Source organism: Hyaena hyaena, unplaced genomic scaffold (assembly GCF_003009895.1).
Source record: "Hyaena hyaena isolate Hyena2069 unplaced genomic scaffold, ASM300989v1 scaffold_680, whole genome shotgun sequence".
NCBI lineage: Eukaryota > Metazoa > Chordata > Mammalia > Carnivora > Hyaenidae > Hyaena > Hyaena hyaena.
The window spans coordinates 848055-875610 of record NW_024081312.1 but is presented as its reverse complement, the minus strand read 5'-3'; the positions used below and the strand labels follow the sequence as shown (position 1 = coordinate 875610).

Genomic DNA, 27556 nt, shown 5'->3' with positions numbered 1-27556 from the left:
CTTGAACTCTCTGAGGTATATCTCTTTCATTTATAAAACAAAAGGATTGCTTTAGATCATACTTGCTCTCACTCTCTCATTCTCTCTTTCTCTCATTACCTTTCTCTATCTCTCCAGAAAACTTCTGTTTAAACGTTTCACATATTGGACTATCTCTCTTTGCTTTGAAGAAAGAAATCTATGAACTAACCCCACCTCCTATCAAGCCCCTCCACATTAGTTTATTTTTATGGTTGCCTTCTTATGCTAAACCTAGGATCTAAATTCACTGGAATTTTTATTTTTAAATTCTCATTAAAATGATTACATATCTGGATCATATTAAAACCCTTCTCCCTGCATCAATTGTTGAAGACTTTATTTGAAAGAGCCAATTGTTCACATGTCTAAGACTGGAGGAGACTCCAGGCTTGAGACAAGACATTGATTGTGGCCCTTCACTAATCACATTCTTGCCAGGTGTGACTACTGGGGAAACTTGTTAGGTACCAGGAAGAAACAGCTTCTCTGGAAATTTTCCCCCTCTCTTTTCCTTCCACTGAGCTACTCTAGTACTTTATTTTTGTCTTCTGATATTAATTCAATTCATCAGCTGCTGAGTCCAAACTACAAGTAAGGCATTTTCTACATTATTTTTAGTGATGTCCATGGCTAAGTTCCCCTTCCATATGGTCACCTCTTGACGGGAGCTTCCCTGTCTCATCCTTTCTTACTTCCTATCCCCAGTGCCAAGCACAATGCCTTGGGCACAATTAACATGTAACAGATATGTTTGATAGAAAAAAAAATAATGGTGGAGATAGAGCAACCTTTTTTTGAAGACCTTTTTATAAAAATTCCATTAAAAATTAACAGCTAAGATTAATTTGCTATCTGGGTTCTGTGTCACTTATGCCCTTAAAATTGATATTATTATTATTATTATTATTATTATTATTATTTTAAAAAGCCAGCCACAATCACTCCCTGCCCAGTTGCTATGTCTCAAAGCTACAGCCTCAGCTGTCTCCATTTCTATTCTTTGCCTGGAAAAAGGAAACAAGTCAGATTCAAAACATGAACTCCATGCCCCCATTCACAATACAAACCAGACAAAGCTCCTGGGCTTTGGTGTATATGGGTAGATTTACTATGCCTCCTCTTTCTGTACAGTCAGTGTAAGAACACAGCCTGTGGTACTCACCAGAGGGCTCAAAATTGGTATTATTTTGAGACTGGTTGTTGCTAAAACCAGGAATGTTGAATTCTAATGATGGACAATATACCATTCATGTCCTCCAAATCCCAGAACATTCCTTTTTCCCTGAAACATCAAGATACTTAAATTTCCAACAACTCTCTGAAAATTCTTGGTGGGTTTGAGTTAATTCCAATTCCAGGTTCTGACTCTTCTGATAGAGGAAATCTGAGCACTCACAGTTATTTAACATCAAGGACTCCATTACTAGCATTAAATTTAGGGGCATGTGACTGGCTCAGTCAGTAGAACATGTGATTCTTGATCTCAGGGTTGTGGTTCCCAGCCCCACACTGGGAATAAAGCTTACTTAAAATAAGTAAGTAAATAAAGTTAAATTTAATTCACAATTAAGGTATGTCTTTTGGTCAAACTGAAACATTAAGGTAGTTTGTATATTCCTCAGAAATAAACATAAATTTCACCCAAGTTTGCTATTTTCCTCATGTCAGATACAGATTGAGAATAAAAAGAATGTACCATATGCTGTGCTCTTTCTATTCCACATCACCGTCTTACCAGAAATAACATCACACAGAACCCAGTTGTCTGCTTTTAACTATAACTTAAAGCAAGAAATTTGGGCTGTGTAACAAAACCAAAGTTCTACCCAACTTTGTGTTTCCTGCCACTGCAACAGCCAATGCCAACTTTGATAGGCATTTCAGTTAACTAAATGTTATTATATATATTAAAGGAGATATAGATAGATGAAAGTTATAGATATAGATGGTATAGATAGAAATAGAAATAGAGATAAAGATAGTATATCTATATATCTATATAATATTAGATATAGATATAGTTAGAGATTAGCTATAGATACAGATATAGATATGGAAAAAGTGGGGAAAGAGAATCAGGGAAGGAAGGAGGGAGGGGGAGAGAGAGGGAGATTCTTTAATTCAAAACAAATTTAAACTTCTAGTTATATGGGTTTTCATGGATTTACATTTTTGTGTCCCAGTATTTTCCTTATTTTTTAGGTGTACTTTGGTTTAAAAAATGCAATATTTTAGGTCTTTCTTTTTTATCACATCATTGGCCAACCAATTTTAACAAATTAGTGATAACATAATGTGTCAGATGATTTTCATCTATGATGTAAAGACTATCCAGTAATGCTAGAGATCTGCTGTTTTAATTTTTATTTTTTTTTATTTATTTTGAGAGGGAGAGAGAGAAAAAGAGAAGGGTGAGCAGAAGAGAGGCAGGGAGAGAGGACAGAGAGAATCCCAAGCAGGCTCCCTGCTGTCAGTGCAGAGCCCAACATGGGGCTCCATCTCAGAACTGTGAGATTATAACCTGAGCTGAAATCAAGAGTGGGAGACTTAACCATCTGAACCACCCAGATGCTATTTTAAATAGCTGTTTTAAATTTTAAGAATTCAAAGGCAGTGAAATATCTTGAGTGGTATGTGAAATATTAATCATATTTTAAGAAAGCATTTAAAAAGTAAAACAACGAAGGCAATGGGTTCCCAAAGTTAGTTTCAGTAAATTGAAAATTGAAAAAGTCAACCAATTAACTGGCTCTATTGTCTGTACTTTCCCAAGTAGTCATTTTGGCTGACTCTTCCAAATCAGTGGAATCCCAGACTACAAGGAAAACAGTTACACAATTGTTAACCTATTGAGTTTCCAAGATTTATTCCTACCAAATTTCAATAAGATTAGGTTTTATTTTGTCTCTCATGACAGTGAAGGTTTATGGGATCCACTTCTCTATATATTAATTATTTTTATTATTTATAATTTATTTTATTATTTATAAAAAATAATGACTTTTATTAAAGTCATTCCAATCAAGAGAACCTGTAATTTAATGTAGAAAAAAACCAAAGAGCCATGAGCACTCACTACAGAAAATTTTTGAAATGTCAAATAATAGCCAATTGGAATCCCAAAATTGAAACCTAGGCTAATTATGTTTACAATGGATTTGGCGCGGGGAGTGCCTGAGTGGCTCAGTAAGTTAAGCATCTGACTCTTGATTTCAACTTAGGTCATGATCTCAGGGATCAAAGGATCGAGCCCCACATTGGGCCACATGCTGACATGTGACATGTGACACGTACCTGATTGGGATTCTCTCTCTCCCTCTCTTGCTGTCTGCCCCTCCCCTACTCCTCCACATACTCTTTCTTTCTCCTTCTCTCTCAAAATAAATAAACTTAAAAAAATTGATTTTGATGATTCTTAACTAGAAGATGGCAAGCATCTTCACTGTTACTAATGTCATCGTGCCTTACCTCTGAGGGATGGATCTCTCTTAGGTGTATTGGATGGCATCCTTGAGAACCACTTGTATAAACAATAAATATACTTGCATTTAGCAATAGGAGAAATAAAATTGTTCTCTTTCATATAAAAATGGATAAACTAAGAACTTTTCAGGAAGGCAAAAGAAGATTTAATAATACTGGAAGTGCAAAATCATGTGTGTCATGGGTGAAATATTCGACCTTGCTGATAGAATCATTCTACCAGAAATTATATGGCCAGAAGGCAGTGGTCCTATGGACACTTTCAAAACATCTCAACTAAGTTCCTGCAAAAAACAAACAAAAGAACAAGCACAGAACCACTACCATATTTCAAACACATCTATCTCTTATTCACCAGTGTATCTCCATGATTAGCACTGTGCCGAGGACAGTCCCAGATAGGACATACTGGATGCTTGATAAATACATTTGTTGACTTAATAAATTGAGTCAAAGCTGGATGAAATTAGTTGTTCCCATAGTTATAATTCTGTTGTGAATTTTAAAACCTGATAACTTGTGGTTGCTCAGTACTCCCTTGAATCCTACAATTAGAAACAATGGTGAAATGACATACAAGTGTCCTGCATTGATTGCCCTGTTTTATTTGTGTGTTTACAGGCAAATGGACATAGTTTTGTACATATGGAACATGAAAAAGCTGTATTACTACTGAAGAGTTTCCAGAACACAGTAGACCTAGTTATTCAACGTGAGCTTACTGTCTAAATATTTTTTATAAATAGTGAAGATACGTCTAGCCAGACCTAATGTTCAAAAAATAAATTTATACATAGAAACAAATTTTGCCAATTGCTGGACCAATGGCAAACATTAGTGCCAAATGTATAATATACTACATGTTAGCACTGATCATCCTTAAAAATGTTAACTATATAAATATGATGTTCATGTGGTTATGGATTAGTTTTAATTGTCAGCCTCCGGCTGTGCATTGGTGCAGTTTTGGTTTTGTTTTCGTTTTGTTTTTTTAATCAAATAAGTTTCTTCTCGAAGTGGATTTCATATAATTTCAGAGCACGGAAGCACATACAAGCTCTTTACGAATTCTGCTCTCCATCAGAAACACTGCCTCAAAGTTGTATATGCCTTTATATAGAATATACAAATATAAAGAATTGTAATTCCCATAAAATATTTCTAGCACAGGTACATGTTGGCATATATACAAAAAGAATATAGAGAAAAACAATATTTTCATAAACTAAACATCTCGGATTGAGAAAGAAACTATATCTTAAAATAAGACTTTACTATATTGAATCTTTTTCAATAAAAATTACATGATAATGCCTTATGAAAGTAACTGTACATACGGTATAAAGTGTTTATATTTGGTTCCATATTCATTTGCTAAATTCTCATAACACAGAGTGAAATATTTCATAAATTAGCCATTTATCTCTGGGACCTGAATAAAAATAGGACAAACTAATTTGTTCAATGCCTTTAGCTAATTACAATACACACAGAGTTAAGATATAGACTAAAGGTCATTATAGATAAATCTTTTTCACCACAAATTTAAGCAGTGAATGATGGGTGGCAGGAAAGAGATTGCTTTATTTCTTTCAAGTTTATGTTGATTATAAACTGTAGCCCCTGTGATTTCTTTACTTGTAAATGTGGCATTTATCTGTGTGTTGCTTTATCTAATTTGCTACTTTTAAATCATTTAAAATGAGTTTTGGAGATTGATAAAATTTATCATTAAGAAAGACTTGTTAGAAAGTTATGGTGAATGATTAAAAAACTTTAGTATTTAAATATGAAACTTCAAATATAATTTCTCAGAGCTGCGGTCTACTTGTATTATTAATTTCAGTGCCTGTTTTTGTGGGCAAAAATAGAGAAAATACTTTTTTTCCAAAAAAGTTTCAAAGTATATAAAATCCTGAGTCTGTCTTACTGGACAAGCATAGTTAATATAGAATTAGTTATTTTTTACATTAGAATCGTTTTCCTCTATAAATGACCAAAATTCATTTTATAATTCTTTAGAATATTTCTTTTATATATTAGTCATTAATTTGATTAAAATGTTAATTTGAAATTCCAGAATAATTTCCCAGAGTTGATTGTATGCATGTTCCCTCTCATATTTCCACATTATATATATGTTATATATATAATGAATTTAGTTTATATGCTAGCGTTTCAAGTATTCTATTAGGATTTTCACAATAGTATCACATATTGATGTCACCAAAGCTCTGAGAGTAATATTTGTAAGTTAACTGTTTTATGGGGACATTGAAAATACTGTATTTTTGTAGGGTCTATTAAAATGAGTGTCACTTATTAGAAGTACAGTGGTATTTTTTGGCAATAGAATTTGTCACTTGAAGGCAAATGATACTTCACTTTATAGATGATGCACTAATTTTGATGTTGCTTTATGTCAGGGTGACATTATACCATGATTTTATAGGGTTTGACATTTAGCAAATAATTAAATGATTGGCCTATTTAATATGTTTCCCAGAAGTAACTTTTAAATGCATTTTAATATATTGACAGTTTCTGATGAGAAATGTCTTTCAGAGCCTAATTTTCTTTGTCAAAAACTTACACCAAACCATGGTATCACTGTTTCCAGCTCCTATTATAGGATGATCATCATTAATCAAGATAGAAGCCCCCCCACTGGCCTCACAAGATCACTTAAAGGAAAAACAAACTCATGGGTGTAGTTTGGTGGCAATGAAGCATCTCAAATCATCCCATCAGTTTTGTTTAATCTTTAATGGGAGAGGTGGGAGAAGAGCCAGATGGAGGACTTCCCAAGTCTCTTTGCTTATGTCAGGTTTCCACATCAAACCCAGGGTTTCAGGAGATGCTTCTGAAGCACAAAGCTGAGAGGATGATAGTAAACACCTCTGCCACTCCTGATGTGACAGCATTGTCCCAGGCCAGAGCTTTCATCCTTCCTGTTTGACAGGAAGTGAGGAAAAGTGAAAAAGGATCCCTGACCACAAATGGGAAAGAAATCTGATGTGCCAAAGCACCTCACTGTCAATTGTACTGCCATGCTGCATACTGAGAAAAGGCAGGTAATAATGAAAAAAGCATCTTGTTTTGTAGATTGAATAAAAATCACAAATTACTTAAAGGGGTTAAGAAATCTAATTTATTCCATCCGTGACCAAACCAGTAATACATTAATTTCTGAGTATTGGCTGTTTTTTTGGAGTAACTGCTTTTGCTGCCTGAACTTAGAATCTGGTTTATGTTAACCAACCCTCACCAACCCCGCTCCCCCTAAAAAAGTTAAAGGTGTGCCTTTTTTAAAAAGAAAGTTGACAGCAACAGAGGAGTGGAATTCGTGATGACTCCAGTAGACTCACCTCTTGGTCTTTGATTTTTATTGAGATCCTTCTCCTGAGGCAGCTGTCTGCATCTGGTGGATCAGTAAGACACAACGAAGGAGGACAGGAAAGATCAGAGGTGGAAAGAACAAGCACTGAAAAACATTGGTAGAATTCCTGCAGGTTTTGCAAGCCAAATAGACATTAGTGGACAACTTTTAAACACTACTCACATGGCTTATAATACATTGTCACAAAAGCTCTTTTATAATAATTTCTGCCTTCAGACAATATAAGTCATCTAGACATTGTAATTTCAAAATATGAGTGGATTTGGACAAGGAATACTGAAAATCATTCTAACATACTTTTATATCATACTAATTTATTACTCATGGGAACCTATAAAATATATGTGTCCTAGTTAATTAGAACTGTTAATTATATAAATATCAAAGAATCCCAGTCACTTCTGGGTCTTCCACTGGATTGGCAGTTTTAAAGAGAGGATGACAAATCAGCATTAATTTGTTTTTAATTCTAAAGATGACTGCATACATATTACTAATATAATGTCTTATTTAAAAAGTAGTACTGAAATATATTTCACCAGGTGAACTAAAGAGAAAGTGTACTCAGATGGAAGAAAATGAAGAAATTAGATTTATACATTCAAATATTAAGTGAAAAGTGCTTGAGTTTGCCAAAATGATTAGATGAAGGAAGCCAGGGGAAAAAACATCTTACTATAAATCATAAAATCTGTTTAATATCTTCACCAAAATTTAAATATTTGGAAAACATAGTGTGTTTCCTAGCTTGTCTTTTCATTGGCTTTTAATGCTTTCCTCAGTTAATTTCTGCCCCTCATTGGCACACAGATCAAGTATGTCTACTCTGATGGATACACTGTTATCAAAAGGCAACAATACAACATAACCAGATAAACCGCTCTGTTGGCATGTTGGTACAAGACGGTAGTAGGCTCTAAGCCTTTGGTGACTTCAATCAGACAATGTGTTTGACTGACTCCTGAGACCAAATAGCAGGTTTATTGAAACACTAGGTCAGTAAAACGTTATGCAAATAATGAAATCCAGTAAGTTAGAAAGATGGGTCTTTTATGTAGTATCGAGAAAAGCAGGGTTGAGTTTCCAGTAAAATTCCTCTCACAGAAATGCTAAGTCTTTGTGAGGCTCAATAAAATGTTCAAACACTGGGTTGGTGATGTGCCCTCTCTTATGGTTGTAGCTGCCTGGTCATCTGGTTATTGGGGGGAAATCTTCAGATGTGAGATCACCTGCATGAACTTTTTCTTCCTTAGCAATACAACTGCTTTCCACTAAGAAAAACATCTTGCCTTGGCCTAGAATATTTCCCATCACTCAGTAAGACTTCCACCCAAATATACGTTATAGCAAAACAATAGAACGTGGGTTGTGGAAAAAAGGATGTGCACTATAGAAAACACGGATTAATATTATAGGAGATCCTGGGTGTCAGCTCTCCTGTGCAGCCTTTCAGCTTCAATTGATCTAAACTTCTCAGAGAAATGTATTTTCTGAAGTACCCACTGTATAGAAGTCAAGCAGAGCAGTCAAGTTTTCTAGTTATATTCAGAAACTTCTGGGGGGCATTTCTGTTTCTAGTATGTAAAACTGGCCTCTCTGCATTGCTGCTATTGCTGCTGTAAACTCATCCCTCTAACTCCCCATGATGTTCCAAAGGCAGTGGCTGGCTGCTTCTACCCTGCTGACACAAGGCTAAGAGGGCCTCTTAGTGTTCTAATTGTTTGGAGACCCTTGAGTATCTACTGATGGTCCCAGCTTCCAGTTTGGGAAGAACTTTCTTGGGTGATCAAGGAACCTGGATTAGTAGCAGTAACCAAGGTGCAAAGGTGGAGCACTTCTGTCTCTGACAACAAAAAACTGTGTGCTCAAGAGTGAGAGTGACAATGCCTTAATAGAACCGTGTTTCCACTTCTGTTTTTTAAGCGTTGAATTTTACCGTATCAAGGACTCTTTCTAAGCCTGCCAGCTGATTGCTACTGGGATAGGTTCTAATCCTCCTCACCTTTGACCCTCTCTGCAAGAGAATGGTTTGGAAAACACTCCCGTGTGAGGATATAAATTGCATGGCTTCTATTTTGGAGAACCCAGAGATTTCTGATGTTTGGTGAAAAGGAATAAATGAAAATCTAGGAATATTGACTCCCCTGGACTTTTAACGATGTGAGTGTCATAATCTTCCCAAAGAGCAGGGGAAGTAAAGAGAGCAAACTGAGAAGGAAGGGAAATAATCCACTGGTTCCAGCTTCAGAAGCATTACTTCATCTGCTGGAGTTTCCCTACTTGGATTTTGTTGTAGGTCAGTCAGCTCACATTTGGTAACAACCCACTGAGAACTATGTAAGGTAAGAAATGAGACTGGATGACAGATGAGGAAATCTCTGCAGCTGTGCCAGTATCTCCCCAAATTATGCTCCAAAACACCTTTTTTTTTTTTTGTGCCTAATATTGTTATTGCAGTACCTCAAAGAATGTGGAAGATTGTGAAATCCAGATAGTGTTTATGTAGAAAGCACTGAAATCCTATGACTCTTGATAATCATGGTGTTGGAACCAGTGTAGGCCTGACCCAAAGAAAAAGCCATGGGTCAAATTTTTACAAATATTATTTTCAAACCTAGCATACATTTCAATGGGTGTGGGAAGGAGGGTTGAGTAAAAGTTAAATAAACCAGCCAATCTTTCTCTAGTTGGAAAAGTATATACTTTTTTTCCCCTAAACTATCACTGTTGCACAATTGTATTATTTGCACTAGTTGGTTTTTGTTTTTTTGTTTTTTTCTGTCTTTAACACATAAGCAGCTTATAGTAAGGTATCTCTATACCTGGAGTAAAATATCTTATAGACATTTATTTTCATCAGAAAAATCCATATTTCCTCCACAGGACAACAATTACTATTGCTGAATCTCAGATGTTTAAGGTATGTCATTCAAAATTCAAAACCTTTGGGGGCATTTTATTGGAGAATTTGATAAAAACATTAAGTGCAATGTTTACAACTATTTGTTGAGCATCAACTATAGACCAGGCTCCGCAAGGGATATAACATGGTCACCTCTACAAAGAGTCTCACAACCAAGTGGGAAGATGAGAAAACTTCCAGAAAAAACAGACAGTACGAGGCAATGTGGTGAGTCCTTCTGTCCCTGCCCTCAACCCATGTATGGCAAAAGGAAGTAGCATCTTCATCTAGTCAGATCTCTCTTGGGTTTGAGCACAATTGTTCCATTTGGAGCTTCCAGATAGGTCTCCCTATTGGGTCTTATGGCCTTTGGGAGACCATTATCAATGTTTGCCAAGATTTAGGGCAATATTTGATAGGCTAGAAGTGGCAAGAGTAGAGACCTTACTGGACAAGATAAGTAGCCACCAGAGTCCCTTGAATCCATGGAAGAGAATTTTGCCAGTTGCTTCATTCTAAAGAAGAGAATTTAATGAATGATGGTGTTCCTCAGCAGCACTGTATCTATGTGCCCCTGACATGTTGGAGGGAACAGATAGAAGTCAGTACTTTAAAAAGGCATGAACTGTTGGATTGAAAAAGTTCTGTGTTGGGTCCCCAAAGGGTTGCTCCTATGACGACTGCCTCTTATAGACTATTGGGGAGCATGGGAGTCCTCATTATCCAATATTAGAATGATGCGCTCAGAAATGCAGTAAAATGAATATTCATTCGGGAGCTGCATTTCTTGTTTATTTACTTCACTTCCTTCAGTGGGGTGAAGGACATTTTCACTTGAGGCTCTTCATTCCACCCCATGACTTTGCATAAGGTTGGATCATACATATTTACATATCATAGGCATCAATTTATTGTTGCAAGGAAAGTCTGATTCCTCTGAATCTAGGAATTGCTTGTTTTTTCTTCACCTTATCTATACATAACCAGTGATTTAGACACCCAAAATCCTTACCTTTTGCTGAGTATTCCCTGTGCTTTTCAACCTCAGCATTGAACCCACATTGGTCCCTCCACTGTGATGTCTTCCTTTCCCCATTCCCTTTCTAAATTATCAAACTTGCATGCAGCTTTCAGGGTCCAACTCAAGCATCACCACCACCATAAAACTTTTCCTGATCTTAACGGGAAGAAATTTCTCTTCCTTATGATAATATGGTTTTATTAATTTTTTGTACATTTTATAGTACTTACCACATTTTATTCTATCTATAGTACTTACCACATAGCTATTTGGCATTTGTTTGTTCTCTCCTACCAACTCCTTGAAAGGATCAGACAATACTTAAAAGAGGCATTCTTGGCAGAAGAGCTTCCAGAGGGCACACCTGGTTTTGCTTACCATGTATCGTTAGTGCCTTTCATAGACTCAGAAGCATAGTAAGTGCTCAATAAATGTTTATACAATGATTAAATGGATGACAAGCTTTTTAAATTAAATGGGAAGTTAATGCCGTTTACACAGTCAACTCTCAGTTCATTTACCATTCTTAGTTTTTTGTTTCTACTGCTTTTTTTAGTCCCTCCTTTTAATCTAATTCTCCTCTGCAATCCTCCAGAATCCTCTTCTAAGACCTTTTAAACTCTTCTGCCACATGTCAGCAATTGTGTTTAATTCCCTTTATATGTGTTCTAAGGACCTTAACATTGTCCAAAAAATTTAAGAAGTGGCTTTTGTTCATTGAATTGGAATATATAATATCTATCCTTTTGATTTTTTTTCTCATCTTGGAAGAAGTCGTGCATATAGATTTCAGGAATATTTTAGAGAAATGAGTGCATGAGGTTGAATTTACAGAGCCATGGTTTTGGACTTCTAGGCATCTTAGAGATAATCAAGCCAGTTCCCTCATTTTATCAGAGGCCCAAAGTCCTAGAGAAGGGATGTGACTCTGCTCTGTGAACTGAGAAGACAACCAGATGGTGGGATCTGGTTTTAGACCCCCTTTTAAGCCTCTTCTCACTGTACAGTGTGACTGGGTAGATTAGTTTGTTCAAGCTATTTTTAAATTTTGGAGGCATGGGGAATGGTAGAGTTGGATTGGGAATGGGATTAGGGAAAAGTAGTTGGGAAGAAGGAGTCCCCAACCCTATTTTAGCTCTAAAATTTAATGAACTTCTGCCCCATGCTGCCTTTTCTAGAATAAATAAGAGTCTGTCCAGAGGCCTTTCACCATAATTCAATCTGACTATGTTTGCACATTGTATTTTGGGATCATTTCATGGGCAGATTCCACCACCTGTATCCCTAAAGTGAAAATGTCATATACTCCTGCCAGAATTATCAAGAAAAGCTGCAAAAGCTATAGCATTAACATCATGAACTATTTAGATAGATCACAGACAATCTGCTTACTTGATAAAATCACATGCCCCCTGCCAAACTCTTATAGAAGTCAAAATCCAGTCTGTTGATATCAGAGTAGAGAGAAAGCTATTTATACCACCATTAGTATCAGCTTCATTAGATACTTCCCTTGTTTAAGGATTTGGAGAGAAGCAGAATCTAGTCCCTGAGACAAAAAACAGTATCTAAGAGAGAAAAGCCCTAGGTTGGTAAATTTCTAACCACATTTCCTTCATTACCTCATAGGATCTTGATTTCCTTGTAAGTAAAGCATTTCTTTCTTAGTTTTCTCTCAGAAATATTTCCCATATTTTTCTATTTGAGTTTCACAGCAAACTGACTATAGAATTTAGTGAAATCTTCCAAAGCTAAATCCATTTCTCATCTAATATTTTGCTTATACAGATAATATTAACTACTCCATCTACCTCTATCTTTTAATTTCTTTGTGGGAGGGGAACTTGCTACCTCCTCATTATATAAGGAGAACTTGCTAGCTGGCTGATGATCGCTTCTTTTTAGGACATTTTAAATTCTAGAAGCCATAAATATACATTGAAGTAAATTCTCATCATCATTTCCTTTAGCAGTATGGTGCCTCAACCTTAACAGAGGCCTACACTTTGCTCTTGTAGCCCAATGTTTATACATTTATAAAGGAAAAGAATGCCAATATCTGTTTGAACCAATTGAAGTGAAAAATGAAAAGTAAATTATTAGCTGAGAGAGTAACATTTTATAGTAAGGGTCTTTCAGCATAGTGACAGTAATTTAAGTATTATTAGGGAAGTAAGAATAAAAAAGGGGGGAAAGAAGGGAGATAACAGAATGATAGGAACAGAAAGAAACTGGATGACAGAAATCACACTCAGATTCAGACACGCCCTCCAGTCTGTCGATGATGGAGCCCCTCTTTCAGACAGTACCAGAATTCCCTTTCTCTCCTTCCCCTCTCTCCTGGCTGGTAGAGTGATCTTTCAGCTCTTCTTGGTTTCTGGCCCCTCTCCCACTCTTCTAGAAGCAGAAAGAATTTGAATTGAAAAACTAAAGCATATACTAGAATTATATTTTATTTCATTGCTATTTGTTTCTAGAAACTACTTTCATAATGTAGTGGATAATTTTTTAGACAAGCAACTTCTCAGCATAAAGAAAATCACCAAAAGTTATCTCCTTAAAAAAATAACAAGGAAATTTTCTGAAGTAAAATCTAATATCAAATAATATATCCATAAGTAAATTCTGAGGGGAAACAAGGAAAATTATTGTTCTATCAGAAGATAGAAAAGGACCTTGAGAAGATCTGGTTCATGAGTCTACCTTCTGGGAAGAACTAATGCTTTCGTAAATTCCTTCCCTCGGCAACTCACCCTTAAAAGGCAACAAAACATATGTTTCATCCAAATAAGACCCTCTGTTTAAATTGCTGGACTCGAATCCGACATATATAATCCTCATCTATAGTGGCACAGATACTTTTTAGGAACATGTCTGCAGTTAGGAAGAGTGGCCACTAGATGGAGCCCTTATATCTATATTGTGTATCCAAGTCCTGGCAATTCTCTAGTTTGGATGACCCCTTTGGAGAATCCATTCTTATACCTGTTGTGCCGATGTAACTGAATAAGTGTTAATAAATTGTTGATAAAACTGTTAACAACTATTTCTATACTCTTTTGAGGCAATTAATTTGAAACAATGCTTTAAATTTAAACAACATAAGAAAACAAATTAAGAGCTTTGAGCTTATTTTTAGTTTCTACATTTTTTTTTTTACTAAGCCTCTCTGCTTGCATCCTAATCATAAAGAGACCCAATAATAGGGAGGGGAGAGAGTGGAGAGAGATTCTTTCTCTCTAAGCCTCAGTGAATGTGTGATTTTAAAGTTTTGATATTCCCAATTGTTCAGTTTAATTATTACATTCACCATTTTAATAGTTCTTCTCTAATCTGCTTGTGATTTCCAAATATTTTGTGTCTATGTGCCATTATTTTAACCAAGCTTCCCTCCCATGTGTTCATTCTAGATATGTACAAATTATTTAAAATACATGTTTTTAAATGAGCTCTCTAAAACTTAAACATTGAGAATTAAATATGCCTTGCATAATCTTCCTTACACAGTTCAACAACTAGTTCAATCTGAATATGTGTGTATCTTTGTATGGCTTTATTTCCAGCTGACATCTGGCAGCGTCTAGACATCTAATATAAACTCCTAATTTATCTATATAATTAGCATAATATTATAATCAGATTGTACCTTCTCTTAAAGTGAATAAGGAATGTGTTTCAAAAGACTTCTCATAAAGTGATAATCAGATTCAAAAGGTAATTTAAAATCTCTCCCACCTCCCTTCTCTCAGTCAGAATGTCTGGCATTGAAGACAGAGACCCTCTGGCAGTTTGGGTGACATTGTCCTCAAGCTGTTTTGGTTCTTAGATATTTGGAACTTCAGCATCTGATGGCTGGATCATAGTTTTAAAAGCCAAATGTTTCTGTTTACTGCTTCTAAGCTAATTATATCCTCACCCTCACAGCTTAGCCAGCACCCTTGTTTGGGACTCTCCTTTGCTAATTCCATCAGTCCTATTTATTTGTGGGTTCATGGTTTCTCTCTCAACCATTTGATCTTTTCTTCTTCCAACCCCAAGCAAAAATAGAAGGAAACAAGTTCTTCTTTCCCAAAGTCTATGTCAAACTACATAAATCCTATGGTGTTTACCTCCAAAGGAAACCATTTCCTTCTGGCCCCCCTGATCAGGAACCACTAACATAGTGCACCTTTAGGGAATTCATTCAACCTTCTTTGGGGACTAGTCTTTGAATATAATTCTTCAGCCATACTGGTGGTGTCATTCGACCTAGCAATAAGTATTTTGCACTTGATAGAATCACATAGCTTTTTTATGATCAAGACAGATTTCTCTAGCAGGCCATCTCTATGATATGTTCTTTATAAAACCAGGAAGGCTGCTGGCAAACATTTTAAATATAGGTTTGTGACCACTTCCTAGAGAAATTCAAACTTGGGACTCTGTCTCTCAGACAGACAGACACACACACACACACACACACACACACACACACACATACACACACACAAGTCAATCATATTTTTTTGGGTTTTCCCTTATTTCTGACAAATGATAGTTACTATTCCTGTGACCTAGGGACCCAGATCATCATAACTCAAAGGTAAAATACTATAACTTCTTTTCTTTTTTAACCTTTCCATAAATATCTACAGCATGTTCACCTACACCCTCACAATGTATACCCAAATTTAGAGTCTCCACCCAGGCCTGTGTATGGATTGGAACAGATCTAGCACCGAGAGCTGTTAAAGCATTTTCCCCTAAGTCTTCCTCTGGACCACCCTAAGATTTGCTTTCTGGCCAATCTATGTGCTTCCTCTTTTAAAAAAGTTATCAGTAATTAAAACAATTTATCTTTGTCTTGCCGTACATTCAATTTAATCAGCAAATCTTGATGAGCAAAGGATTTTGAGGACAACGGGAGATATAAATAAGCCACGGTGCCCCCTCCCAAGAAACACAGTGTAGTGGAGACACAGACGCAGAAAGTCTAATAAATGCTACTGTGTAGGTACAAATATGAGGGGGGAACAGAGAACAGTACTATCACTTCCTCTCCTACTCTAGTGAAGATGGCAAATGCTTCCTTTCAGCTTTGTTGTTTTTAGACAGTGTGGATAAGGAATATTTTTCGGCTCCCTTAGGAAGGCAGGCTCCTGTCCCTCAAATATTACCTTTCCCAAAAAGGACAGTGTCTCAGATTAATGGAAATTGGAAATAACTGTAGTCCTCCTCTTGAATGAACCATATCAGGGAGGGGTAGTCACTAGGCTGGCTGAGTTCTGGCTTTCCAATTTCACTTGGCTTTGTCCTTCCAAGGGGTTGTCCCTTGAGGGCCAAAGTCTGAGAGGTTGAAGGACTCAACAGCCAGCTCCTCCTTCCTGAGAGAGAGAGAGAGGGGAGAGAGGGGAGAGAGAGAGAGAGAGAGAGAGAGAACTGAAGCTTGGCAACAAAGGCCTAATTCTGGTGAACTTGCATATTCTAAATATTTATACACTTACATACAAAGAAAAAATCACACTCTTTACTATTAGCAAACACCTCACCATTAGGGGGGTGCTTTGTGTTTAGGAACAGAACAGGACTCATTAGCATTCAGTATGAAGAGCAACTTGAACAACACCTATAATGAAATTTTCTAGGAAGCAAAAAAACAGAGTGGCTGGAACAAGCAGATACAGACCAAGTGTCATGCGCGCTGTCCAGAGAGAGAAACAGCTGAAGCGCCAATGGGGCTCACCCCCAGATCCTTCTCTAAGGTCCTTCAACATCAGCAATTTCACCTGGCAGCATCTCTAAGTGCTAAGAAGTAGCAGCCATCTAAATTCCCATGAGTTATTCTGAGGGGAAAATCTTGTCAGAGACTACTACTTTGGCAAGAGAAAGAGAGATACAGTTTTACAGCCAACAAAGTCCCAGCATTTTTGCTTGTTCTTTGAGGTTAAAATGAAGGCTTCCCCCCCACCCCACCCCCGGTTGGAATGAATCTAGAGGTAGGACAGCAACTATATAATAAAGGTGGGTTCAAAAGGTATGGGGGTTCAACCATGGTCTGGAAAATTAGTTGCCAATAGCTATGGAGTGTGATGCCCTTTTTTAGTTTTTTTGTTTTTAATAAAAATTGTATATACATGAGGTCTACAACATGATGAATTTGATATACAAATACATTAGCGAATTACTAGAGTTGAGCTAATTAACTTATCTCCTCACACAGTGACCTTTTTTGTATGTACTTTTTTGTGTGTCTGGTGAGAGCCCCTGAAATCTATCCTTTAGGCAAATCTCCAGTGTTTAATATGATTTTATCAGCTACAGTCCACATGCTGTACTCTAGACTTATGCCTCACGTTCCTACTATGCAGACATCATTCCACTCATAAGACAGCTTTTATATTTCCAAACTGTTGTGAGGGTTGAAAGCAATACGTGTCCTAATACATTTGTTAGAACAGTTTTTAAATTATCTGAAGAATGAATGGATGTGGTGAAACTATTAAATACAAGAGTGTCAGCAGTGGCCTCCCAGCCTGGAGGAACTCAAGTTTGTCTAAGGTAAGATCTGCCAATGAGACAATCAGTACAAAGTCACAGAAAAGGCTAATTGTTTTAGTTCAATCCAGACCAGTTACTTTTCTTCCAGACATCTGCTTCCTGATTTTAGAGAACATATTAGAAATGAAAAGAAGCAGTGTCTTATTTATCATGTGTCAAATTCAAAGGCATAGCTTCTTGTGAAGACCCTGTTATGCTTTATTCACCTTAGAAAGAGATGTGCTTACCTGTCCCTAGTCTAAAGTAGTCCTGCACGCGGCTTTAAAGATTAGTCCTGTGTCAGGTTATGGTAATGCTCCCTTCCTGCAAAAACCAACCACAGACGTCTCCAATCCGGAAAGTCACTTGAATATTTATATCAGAAATTATTTTAGCATAAGTAAGATCACTGGACTCAAATCTTTGTTTACCAAGTTTGCCTCCAACTTTGCAAGTGGAGGAAAAGTCAGGCATTTTATTGGATTTCAGAGTTCTTCAAGAACTCTTAAAAAAGCAGAAATTAATGGGTTTTTGGCATTTCAAGAACCATTGTTGAGATTATCAAGAGGCTTCAGTAAGAAACTCACACAGAACAGTAAATCATTAGTAAATAAAGAAGTAAACATTTCTAGTGAAATCTATCTCCCATGTACTTAGCACTGTGCAAAGATCATTTTACCCAGATCTTTTGCAGTTAGATGTACCCTAAAGACAGCTATCCAATAATGTCTTGTCTCCTACTTCCTGGATGGTGTTGTTTCTAGTTTTTAATGTGTGTGTTGGGAGGGTGGGTCAGGGGAAGGGTGTCACCACCTCTTGAAAACTAGCTCTCCAGGAAGGATCCAATCAAGTCATCTACACTGTGACTTTCCCTCATCTCCTCAGGACAATTGCATTTAAATGCTTAAGTCACAGGAATGAGGCAGTAATCGTTGCATTTCAGAAAATAGCCTTTTGGGAAGCTTAGGGGACATGAAAATGCAGTCTCCCTAGAGCCTCTGAAAGTACAGTGTGTATGTCTGCCTTTCTCAGTTTAGGCAGATGCTTCAAGTCCTGGTTCCAGATTGCCCTGGAATCTTAGAGTCTGGTTTGATCAGTTTATGATCAACCCCAGAATGACAGAAGCATATGCACAGAGAGGACTTGTATCAGGTGAAGTGAAATAATTATTTCCTTAGTGAAAAACTAACTTAAATTCTAGGTTACTTATAGTAGCTGCTTGCTGGATGGAAACCACAAATTTAAAGTTGTGGCGATTTTTTTTTAAATATTTGGGAATATGTTTCAAGCAATAATATAGTAAGTGTGCAATACTTTCATTAGGTAGATTGTTCTGACTTTGGAAGGACGAGAAGAAAACTGTTATGGCAGTCTGCTTTTATTTCTCAGGATAAGCATGGACATGCCTTTCGAAGGGCAGCTTTGATCATATGGCTAACTTGACATTTGGACTGACGAGTTTAATCTCACCAGGGATGGTTCTGGATTTTAGAGTTCCCCTGTCCAAACTACAACATGCTTACTGCTTTCTCCCCCGCATTTCCCACATCTCAGCCTCCAGGCCCAGCTACTGACAAGTCAGTTTGTCTGTTTTCATTGGTCTGGCCACATAAGGAACATCCTGTTTCTTTAAATCCTCAGTGCTCAAATTACCATGTAGAAACCAACTCCCTATCAATTTTCTCCACATTTAATCCTCAGCTCCTTGTCATATTTTCATTTTTCTGCATTGGTTCCCATGGTAACGAGTTTATTGGCAGAGAAAGTGTGACTCTGCTTTTAGCCTTCCACACAATACAAAATCCTTCTAGTGATCCTCGGGCAAGTGTCCTATTAAAAGGCAGGGAGAGACTAGTTCCCTAGGCTAATTCCTCTAATCCCTTACCCTACTTGCATGTTTTTCCCACCTATCCCCAAACCAGATCCACTGCCCAGAATCCCTTCACCTTTTGATACAAGTATTCAAGCACCACCCCCTCAATTACAGATGCGAGGATTGAACCTTTTTGTTCAGATGGCTTCCTCTTCTAAGTGTCAGTAGCTTAACTGACATAAATGTATAGTTGATGGCAGTGGCCATTTGAAGGCAACATGGGAGAAGCAACTTGCACTCATTTTTCACAAAATATCCTCAGGATGCACCTGAGATGTATACAGACCAGGGAATAAGTATGTCCTGAATTGAGCCTTAAGTCAGTGTCTAATGTTAGGGATGGGGATATTTAAACAAGTTTTCTTCGACTAGTTAGTAGTACATGGGGGAAAGCCAAGGAGTCATCCCAGAGAACTGAGCTTCTGAGGAAGAGGAAGAGATAACAAAGATGTAGATAAGAAAACACTGTAACTGGTGGCTGAATGTGAGCAAGGGAGCTTCAGTTGGGACAATTCAGGGGTGAAGTAGGGAAAAGGTAAGAAAACCATTGAAAGCTAGGAAATGGAGCATAGAGAAAAAAGGAGTGTTTGAGTTAACTGTCTGCAGAAATGGAGCCTGCAAATGAGAGAATAGCTTTATGCAGATTTTGGCCCAACTCCATCTACAAAATGTTTTTCCAAGTAATGTTTCTCTTAATAACAGATTATATTTTGTTTTGAATTTTAGCATTCCACTGTGGCTTGGCAGTTAGTTGTATGCATAGCAACCCCAAATCTCCTATGTCCTCAATATTCAGGAAAAAATCAGGAACTGTTCATCAGAAATTAAACAGTCCTCATGCTGAATGTGCTTTTTATTATTTTTTGAAAAGTTAATGAATTCAGGGGAATGAAAATAGATGTTAGAAATAAAAATGTGGGTATCTATAGTTAAGAAAATTATCAAATGTAAAGTGATTCCTTTTTTTGTTGGGTCTTATAAAATATGTGATGCTTAAGCACACTGAAGTTTTAAAGTCAGCTGATAATATTGTACAAAGGTATTTTTCACCCTTTAAAGGTTATTTTCCTACATTAAGAAAAGTTTTCTTATATTAAAAACTTTTTATTGTGACTCAGGTTTTGTGTCTTTGTATAGACACACATATGTAGGTATTTTTCTTTGCACACTTGTTTTGCACAGGTAAAGCAATGAGATTAAATAATGCCCGGGTATTCAGGTCAACTGACTATCATTATAGCTAGATTAACAAAAGCATTTGATGAATGGACAAAAGAAATCATATGATAACTCTTTGTATCTTTCCATCTCTCTTCCCCTTCCCCAGCACTCTACTAAAGAACATCTCTTATTTAATCAGGAAACCTTATGTAATTTTTTGGAAAGTCCACAGGAAAACCAAGTTGCAAGTCTCAGGCAGGTAGAACATAAAACAGTTCCCATATTTATTAGAATGATTAGTTTTCAGAATGTAGTGCCAAAATAAATTCTATATTCAATACTTGTAGAGTCCTTCCTTGCAGAGGCCTCTTACTGGTCTTGAATGTGGAAAAGGCATCTGTTCAGGGCAGTGAGTAGTGCTGTATGTTAAGTTTTACTCTGGAAATTTGGTTTTAGCTTTGGTGACACCTAGTGTCAATGGAATGCAATAAATGTTTTATACTGCTTGATGATGTTTAGGTTATTTCCCTTTAACAACCTCAACTACATTTTCTCCTTGAAAACGCAAGCCTTACTGTTTTCTGTGTGAAAGGAAGAGAAAGAACATTGATAGGCAGATAGGATGGATAGTTCGGTCTCAAAGCCGGTCAAGTTTCTCTTTGTACTAGGCACAGAGAAGGGACTTAAAGGAAGCTTAAGGACAGTGGCATTGTCCTCATATAAAGGAGCAATTTTTTCCTAGTTAAAAATCAGAGGTGAATCTACTAAATTGTTTGTAAATTTCAAAGACCATCTCAAATAACCTTGCAAAAAGTAAGGCTGCAAGTACTGTAGTTTCATTTTTCCTACTTTATAACCACCCAAGGGCACCCCCACCCCAGCTGTATATAAGTAAAACATAATGTGAACTATGGTCTCTTTCTACTCAGAGAAGAAATATTAACAGCAGCAATTCTAAATACACAGTGCTAGACTTTTAATTGGTCTGTAAAGAATTATAAGTAAAAGGATAACTAGATACTAGGATTTTAGAATTTTAAGTATCCATGAAAATTACTCTTTCATTCCTAAACTACTTGGCAATTCCTTACTTTGGACGTTGGTTACTTAGAGGGAAACAGTCCTTTTATTACTATATAAAGAAGTTCTAATTCCTACTATTTATATTAATTTTTTTCCATATGCTAAACACACACAGACACAGACACATAAACTGTCCATTTTCCTTTGACATCATATAATTCAGCTAGTGAAATATTTCACTCTTCTGTAGGTTTAAGAAAAATTCCTATGCGGTGATGCAACATTGGCCCACTATTTTAGTAAGATGAAGACGGTCTCTAGACTCATTCTTTTTCAACATCTGACTTCACTACCATATGTGCAGCACAACAGTGACATCTTAAGGCCAAGTAACTAGAATTCCTTTAGCCAGAGAATTGGGATCTGTTTTCAAAGAAATTTCATTATGTTATCAAGTTCACAGTTTGCAACTGGTAGATCTTTATAAATGCTTCTTTATGACTTCTTTTGCGGTCTTTGTGAACATTTTAATGTGCACTGGTAAACACTAACATTTTACATAGACATATTGTATATTAATGCATGCATTTCATTGCATAGTTTATGGACACTCCCCTTGTAAAGCTTTTATGGAAGAAGCAACAAGCCACAGCAGTATAGCAAAAGAGGCTTAATCTTTATAAATTGGGGCCTTTTCTGTCTCTTTGCTAGGCTAGGTGGCTGTATACAAATTTGGGTGGGAGGGGCAGGAAACACCTCTTAACATTTAAGGTTTTCTACGTGGGTAAACTGTAGCCAATTCAAAACAAATTGCTTACTTTAATAACAAATTTTACCATTTTATAAAAAAAATTAAATCATGACATGTTTAACTGAAATGGCTGTATTGTAATTAATATTTTGAGATAATTGTGATTTTGAGCTTAAATTATATATAAAAAGTTGTCATTTTTGTATGTGTTAAAAAACTGTATCACAATTAACAGTACTTTTTAGTTAAACTACATATTGATGTAAATAAAAACTGAATGAAGACATATTTACTACTTTATTAACATAGATTGTGAATGTACTTAATGGGTTTTTTTTTTTTTTGCAGTATGAGACCATAATGACCTTGAAAGCTGCTTCATTTTATGTGCAAAGGAGTCCTATGAATCTATATTTTAAATTTACTGAATCAGTGAAATTACTTTGTCAGTTAATTTGCAAATGCAAGCTGTATTCTCCAGTTTATTTTATGTACTGACACTAATTGGTAAAGGTGTAAAATGTGATTAGAATGCATTTTGAAGATGCTTTCTGTACAGATACAAAATACAGGGACTAAAATAATGCTGTGCAGTGTATAGCAGAGCCATTTTTCGGCTTTGGTGTACTCAACTTTTTCAGTATTTAAAAATGTGTTTTGAATAACATAAAAGTCTCTTTATTGTATAAATAATAAAATGTCACCTTATTGTAAAGTGTCTTTTGTTTAATATCAAAGCAGATTTCTTAGCCAGAGTTGTAGCGTGAAAAAGGCATGTTTCTTTTAAACCAAAAACATAACCATTATAAGCAATATTTGAAAAATATAACTTTTATTATGGACATGTAGCTATTGATCCTTGTTAATAAGCAACGGTTTTTTTCCCCCATAATATGAGCATGTCTCAATCACCCAAAAGCTACCTACCTACCTATCTGTCTATATAGATTAATATACATTCTGTTGATTGGCTACTTAATAGATTCACATGGTAAGTTTCATAATGACTGATCAGCCTACTTCTGGTATTTTTTGTGTAAATAAAAATGTTTATATTTTATTTTTACTAAATCAAGTTAACCTATAACAAATTCTCTTTTAGAAAATTACCACATTAACTATAGGTTCAGTCTTATGAAGATTAGAAGCAAATTTGAAAAGTAAGACTCTGGAAATAAAAAAGTTGCACAAATTTAGAGTAGAACACACCAAAAGAATAGATTATGTGTACAAATACCTGCTTAGTAAGTATTTAAGAAAGTATATGTCAAGATTTCTAAGTACTATACGTTATTAGTTATACTCTGTTGCTGATATCCATAGAATTAATGAAATAAGGTCTTCAGTACTTAAAAAGAACAAAAGGTATTTTTAAACACTCATACTCGGAGGTAAAAATATGTAGATCCAATCTCTTTAAATTTCTTGAATCCAGAAGTACTAGATTATTGTATAGAAACTTATTACCAAGATATAAAAAAGAATAGACATATTATATATTAATGCATGCATTTCATTGAAAGTTTTAAATTCAAAATTGTGAGGACAATTATAACACTTTTACTGTTTTCTCTACCAATAACTACATCTCATGTAACATTTCTGACAAAATGGTTTCATAAGATATGAGCAAAAGGCTAGAAAAGAAACATTTCAACTGGATTAAAACAAAAACAAGACAGTGAATATTAATTTAAAACTTATACCAAGACTAACCATATTACATAAGTCTTACCATGGGTAAGGAAAAGTCTTATTTTTTTAAACACCAAAGAACAGTTTGGAATAAAATTCAATTCAATTTTGTATGTAACAAAAAGGAAGAAATTAGATGGTCATATTCAAATCAACTGGTCATGTTATATGTAACACAAAGAGAAATGGGGAGAAAAAGCCCACTTCTACAAAAATGGTTTATCATTATAAAACTATTAAACTTCATTAAATAAAAACTCACTTTTGAAGAAACTGCTATCTTATAAGGAATGAAAGTAAGATAAATCTTCTGCAAAACAATCAAAATAAATGCATTAACACTGTATGTGGTTATCACCTTCATAAATGCACACGATACCTTAGAAAAACATTACTTATCAATGTTAAGAAGTCTAAGAATTAACATGATCATGCTTATGAAACAACTCCAGTTTAAGTAGGAATCCGGTCTCTCAAATATTCCAGAATAGCAGCTGTCCCTTTCATCAATATGGCTGCTCGAGGAACTCGGAATGGATTTCCATCCAGTAGTAATGTTCTAAACAAAAGAGAGTATTTATAGTATTATTTCAACTTTTTCCATTAGGGAGGCTTTTCTTCTAATTTCATTTGCAATTATTTAAATAAAATGTATGTATTTTTTTCTGCTTGTCCCCTTTCAAATCTAAGCATTTCAATAGGTGGAATTAGAACTACGATAATAACCCAAACAACATTAAGTGAATACTTATTATATGAAAGGTACTGTACTGAGTAACTTATATTCACCGACTCTCTTAATCACCTTACAACCCTATGGTGTAGACAGCATTAATATTCCTATTTAATAGATAAGGACGCATAAGTTGTGAGAGGTAAGAAAGACATATCCAAGATCATTTAGCTATTAAACAAAGGAGCTGTGAACCACCATTTTACCCATCTTCTCCATCTTATAATGACCATATACAACATGGTCCAGTCATACTCACACGTATTGACAAGTACCCTCACCAAGGACTGTAATGTAGTCAATATATCCCCTCTCCATCCTGGGAAACGTTAACACATGTCTGCTCTCTGCCTTGCTTGACCAGATACCCATGCAAAATCTATTCACATATGCTGAAACAATGTTCAATTTAAGATCTGAGGCCTGGTTGATTTGTTTCTTTATATAATTAATGAAATAAATTATAAAGAGACTTTTAATTTTCAAACGAGTGTGTAAAGTCAAACAACTCACACCATATTATGCAGTAGATCTAAATTATATCTTCAGTATTTTTATGGTCCATGGGGATTCTTTTAAAGGCTGATTTTCTTTATTTATAAAAAGGAGTTAATACAGTCAATCCTTCTTATGCACAGACTCCATATGCGCTAACTTGCCTACCACTAGAATTTATTAGTAACCCTAAATTGATATGCATCGCACTTTCGAGGTCATTTTTGGATACCCGAAGGCAGCAAAAAATTTGAGTCAATCAATAAGCACCTTCTCAGCTGAGGTTAAACAAGATGATGTTCTCCCTTTTTGTGTCAGTTCTCATAATCAAGTGTCCTTTCTGCGGTCTCCTTAACACAACATTTTTTGCATTTTTGTACTTCATGTGTGTGAGATGTTTAAAATTGGCCAAGTGTGGACTGAAGTGTCGTCTAGTTTTCCTAAACACAAGAGGGCTGTCGTGTGCCTTACAGAGAAAATACGTGTGTACGAAAAGCTTCTTCAGGCATAAATTATAGTATTATCTGGCTAGTTAAATGTTAATGAATTAACATTAAATACAGAAACATACAGAGAACAAGGTTATGTATTGAGTGGTTCATGAGTATTTGACCAGAGGCTCGAAATATTCTATACTAACTATATACTCCTAACTCTATACTTCCCAAGCAATAATGGTGCAGTATTCATGAATCTGGTGCTCACAGAGACTTTAGAATACAGCCACTGCACAGGACGAGAACCAACAGTATTTTACTCCTACAAACACCAATACGAGGTAGGAAAGCAGATGCCAGTGCGCCCTAATATGCCAAACCACCATCAGTTTCAACAACTAAATTACTTCTGAAACATTCTGCTTAAGCACTTGGCTTTCTGTTGACATCTCAAACTCACTTTATATTCATTTAACCAGCACTTATTGGGTGCTTACTGTGTTCTAGGCACTGGGACAACTCTTTTCTAAAGGAGGTAAAAGAAATGGTATAAATGTCCAAAAAAGCAGGATAGAAAATCAGAGGAGGGAGTGACTGTGTGGAGAAAAGGGAAGGTTTTCAAAGATGATATTTAAGTTGATTACTGATAAAATTTTTTTGCAGGGTAAAGGCATTTGAGGCTGAAGTAACAGCTAACACAAAGAATAAGGAAGACCATGCTGGGCTTGAGATAAATGGTGCCAGTCTGTAACAGATTTTGAAAAACCTTACATACACAATTGACATTTTTACGCAGCGAAGTTTCAAGTTATATACACATACAGTGACGACAAAAGTATCTCAAAACAATCAGTTACTACACTATATTACACCATATAAGCAAAACTAAAAATTTTATATTTGCTAAAACCTGAAAAGCAGAATTGGTACTGTGGATTTTGTTACCTGTTATTTTTAACACATCAAATTTTTACTTCAACAGTCCTGTAAAAGTACAATAAGAGAAAAAAAAAAACCCTTACAAATGAATAAAATCAATGGAAAAATTTCGTAGAATGGTGTGGCTACCTTAGGTTCACACAATTACCAAGCTCTGGTGGAATTTGTAGGAGGTCATTATTCTGAAGATCCAGTGTGATCAGATTTTCCATTGCCTTTATTTTCTGAGGGTCCACAGATCCAACCTGATTGTTACTAATCAAAATTGTTTCAAGTGTGGGGATGTGATACAGAACTTCAGGTAGTATTTTGAACCTATTAAAATATGAACAGAACACCGAAATATATTAGAATCAAAGCAAAATCATTCCTTCAAACAGACGATCTAAGTCCGTTATCATGGTGTAGTTTTCTTTAGTGTAATTTATTTTAATATTTGGTATAAGTCCTATCTTCCAACTGTCAAGAAAATCAACTGATTTTGGAAACCTTGAAATATATGTTAAGTGGACAGATTTGTAACATTTTCTACTTATTGTGTAAATCCAACAATGTTTTCTTCCTATGTTTTTCTCTTCACATTTAAGAAACAAGGAAATCCTCCTGAGATTCTCTCTAAAATGTCTCCATGTAGGTATTCTTTAGTTCACTTTTACTTCTTATGAGACAGAATTACTGCCAATATATGAAGTAAAGGTTAGAGATTTGTATTTTGCTTTGACTGAAGCTTCCAAATGAGTGTATTCTTGGTTCTTGAAAAGATGACAAACTAATATAGGCTGCTGCTTCCTTATCCAAAGCAACACTGAAGATGTCAAGAAAGAAGGGAAGGCTGACGGCTCTCAGCAATTAATGCCACATTATTGAGGATCTTTTGGGGGACAGAGGCTGGTTTGGTTTCAGTGTGAGATAAACTGTGGCATGGACTAGAGAAGACAAGGGATAGGCTGAGGGAGAGTTTTATAATTGTGGGCTTTTTATTTCCACATACTGGCCTTCTTTTACTGCCTTGATAAAGAAAGGAAGGAAGGAAGAAAGGAAGGAAGGAAGGAAGGAAAAGAAGGAAGGAAGGAAGGAAGGAAGGAAGGAAGGAAGGAAGGAAGGAA

General features: G+C 35.8%; 2 protein-coding genes and 1 non-coding gene across 3 annotated transcripts in view; 1 reads left to right on the top strand and 2 right to left on the bottom strand.

The window, feature by feature from the left end:
* LRRC7 (leucine rich repeat containing 7) overlaps positions 1-6617 on the top strand; it is a 207167-nt gene extending 200550 nt beyond the window's left edge. Inside the window, exon 20 of the mRNA XM_039217309.1 lies at positions 4126-6617. Coding sequence (XP_039073240.1) covers positions 4126-4233 — 108 coding nt within the window. The 3' untranslated portion in view covers positions 4234-6617. The remainder of the gene's footprint in view (positions 1-4125) is intronic.
* On the bottom strand, positions 1064-1192 carry LOC120220259. Its single transcript, XR_005525505.1, has one exon. It is a non-coding gene; the product is annotated as a small nucleolar RNA SNORA51 (small nucleolar RNA).
* Positions 6618-22961: 16344 nt separating the features above from the next.
* LRRC40 (leucine rich repeat containing 40) overlaps positions 22962-27556 on the bottom strand; it is a 46277-nt gene continuing 41682 nt past the window's right edge. Inside the window, exons 14-15 of the mRNA XM_039217308.1 lie at positions 26580-26765; positions 22962-24405 (exon numbers count right to left, since the gene is read on the bottom strand). Of these exons, the coding sequence (XP_039073239.1) occupies positions 24300-24405; positions 26580-26765 (292 nt within the window). The 3' untranslated portion in view covers positions 22962-24299. The remainder of the gene's footprint in view (positions 24406-26579; positions 26766-27556) is intronic.